Source organism: Diachasma alloeum, unplaced genomic scaffold (assembly GCF_001412515.2).
Source record: "Diachasma alloeum isolate Michigan unplaced genomic scaffold, Dall2.0 Dall_scaffold_00347, whole genome shotgun sequence".
In the NCBI taxonomy this organism is placed as follows: domain Eukaryota; kingdom Metazoa; phylum Arthropoda; class Insecta; order Hymenoptera; family Braconidae; genus Diachasma; species Diachasma alloeum.
The window spans coordinates 235,311-238,156 of NW_021680486.1; the positions used below are offsets into that span (position 1 = coordinate 235,311).

At 40.9% G+C, this 2,846-nt stretch overlaps 1 protein-coding gene across 1 annotated transcript in view; it reads right to left on the reverse strand.

The window, feature by feature from the left end:
* Positions 1-324: 324 nt before the first annotated feature.
* LOC114841348 (glutamate receptor ionotropic, delta-1-like) overlaps positions 325-2,846 on the reverse strand; it is a 65,098-nt gene continuing 62,576 nt past the window's right edge. Inside the window, exons 2-3 of the mRNA XM_029126294.1 lie at positions 478-704; positions 325-397 (exon numbers count right to left, since the gene is read on the reverse strand). Coding sequence (XP_028982127.1) covers positions 325-397; positions 478-704 — 300 coding nt within the window. The remainder of the gene's footprint in view (positions 398-477; positions 705-2,846) is intronic.

Consider the following 2,846-nt stretch of genomic DNA (forward strand, 5'->3'; position numbering starts at 1 on the left):
CGTGGAAAATTCACCGTTGAACGGTCGAATAAAAATAATACGTTACAGTGTATAGAGACACAAAAATAACTCGTGGTTGTGGAATATAAAGGCGTTGTGTTTATCGGAGAGAGATGTATTTACATCGAATATATAAATCGGACTGAATTTGACTGAACTGACTGACTGAGCTATTTGTCGGGGAGCGTGCGAGTTTAAATACCTTCCGTTATGGAAGGTTCGAGAACCGTCCCGAAATTTCGTGAGGGACAAGGATAGGTTGATGTTTGTCTCGAACGCAAATGTGTAGAATGTTCGAGACGCGTTAAATCCAAACCACAAATATTAATTTGTTGTGGCTCGCACCACCGATGTCTTTTGTGGACTACGTTTTCTGTCATCTCTGAGTAAAAGATCGCTACATCATAACGTTGTACCAATTCATAAACAATTTTTCATGCGTATAGTCATTGAATTTATAATAATCGATAGACTCACCTGAAAGCGGTGAAGAGAAAGATAATTGGTCCAATAACAAGTAAGGAGATTAGAATGCAGATCCAAACCGTTGTATCAAATGGTGCGAGAAGTCCTGACCCAGATGCAGATTCCGCGGGCCTCACCATCATTCCTACAATGTTCGCCTCATCCATAATGGGACTGTACCGAGTGAATTCCGTAAATTTCCATAGCATTGGAATGAATGCAACCGCTACATCGATCTCCTGTTTTACAATCAAAAAAATTATAGAATGAAATACACCATACATTTTTCATCATGAATCAAGAAATTATCCTGATAATGAGCCAGGACAGAATAATAGTCGTAGAAAGGGCTTCATTCTATTAGGCCCGCTAAACGACAATTCGAATCAGGGCCGGGTTATTCAGACTTCTTCAGCGTGTAAGTAGCATCAACACGTATAACTGTCGATTAACTATCTGTTAAGTTAACCGTGGGCTGATCACCGGTGCTTGATTGATTGATTAATTGAATGATTGTGTTGATTTTGCCGAAAATGTCTCAAATATCAAAGACATGGAGAAATTTTTTAATAATTTCTTTCCATACAGTAAAGTGAGATGCGCAAAAAATATTTTTTCATTAACCCGGTTAGCAATTGAAAATGTCTAGCTATCCCCCCTCCTCACACCCCTCAGAATTTCAGGGGAAGACATCGAGATACGCGGCAGCATATCGCCCAAGAAAAGTTTTGACACCGACTAGACAAAACATCTGGCCGGGCGCACCGCGAATCTATATACGAGAGAACTTCCCCCTCTACGATCTCTAAATGATCGACATTCATTATAGTAAAAACAGGACGACAAATCGGAAAATTGTCCTTAGTTATATTATATAAAACGCCTATGAGCTTTTCAATGGTGTAATTATTGTATTTTTTGAGTTAACAGTAAAAAAAGAATATCAGCCCGTTGCAGGCATAGCAACGGGCTGATATTCACATTCTCGCGATTCACATTATAAAGTCGGAGAATCAAGTTACAATGTTGGCAGCGCCTGTCCAATTGAGTCTCACATCCAACGTCGAAGTGTTGCCACCAGTGTATTTAAATGTGGATTGTGATGTTCTGGAGAATCATGGTACACGTTTTATTCTCACTTCAGATTAGATATTAGAGTAAAACCAAAAATTAATTCAGTGTTCTACTTGTGGGATTCGGTGAAGGATAGAAGGGTTTTGTAAGTTATAACACTCGGAATTAGCGTATATATCGGATTGAATTTATTCACAGTGAAAGTAACTTTGGTTTACAACATGAGAGCTGGAACGAGAGTGAGCTCCCGCGATAACGGTATTAGATCATCCGATCGAGGATATCCGAATTATTACGAATCGTCGCGAGGATGTCTTGCAACAAGGACAGCGATATATCGGCGACACGTGTCACTGTACGAAATTCGGTTGCTAAGCCGAGCTCGAAAACAATACATCGAAATGGTGTGAAATAAATATAAAAGTACCTTCGCTACAATACTCCCTTTCTGCGGCGAAAAAGAAAAGGACAACTATATACAATATTTACAAGAGTATGCGCGTTAAACGGCACTGAAAAATGGTATACGTGGCTGTAAATAAGAATGAATTTTAGTATCGAATGAATTTGTTGCGTTTTTTTCGATGATAATGGAATTGAGTCCAACGATGATTTTGCGTCAGTCGATGAAGCCCAAGATGCTGATGTGTGTCCAGGCGTTTCTGATTCTGATGATGTTGATGATGAGAAGCCGGTGAACTGGCTCTCGTGGGCTCGACAAAGTGTTAGCGGAGGGGCATCAGTGAGTCGACATATTGTCTCACGCTACCATCGGAGAAGATGAACGGCAGAGGTGACTTTCCTCTCTCCCTCGTCGTGAGATGAGGTGCGTTGCTGCGTCTTAGATAGGAACGCTGACGAGCACTATGCCAAAACCCAACGGTTCTCGAACATTCCACGAAAGATCACGTGACCGAAAATCACTTTAATTTTAACGGAAAACGGCACAATTTTTATGATTGTACTCGCTAACGCATTAATGCGACGATTTTATTTGTCACGTTGCAGAAATCACGTCGGGGTCACCACTTGTGGGATTCGATGAATGATAGAAGGGTTTTGTAAGTTATAACTCTCGGAATTAGCGTATAAATGGGAGAAAATAGACTTTACTCAGTGGAGGATTTGATCGACGTCTCCAGGTCGTTGTAAGGAACACGAGGGATGACGGTAGACTCCCCGGAGTGGTTAAACAGGATTCCAGGTAACATGTGGTTTTTTATCCATTCTTGAAATCCTGGCTCCCCCCCCTTTCCCTTGAACATTCGAGTATGTGTAAGAAATCGTGAGAGAGAGAGAGAGAGAGA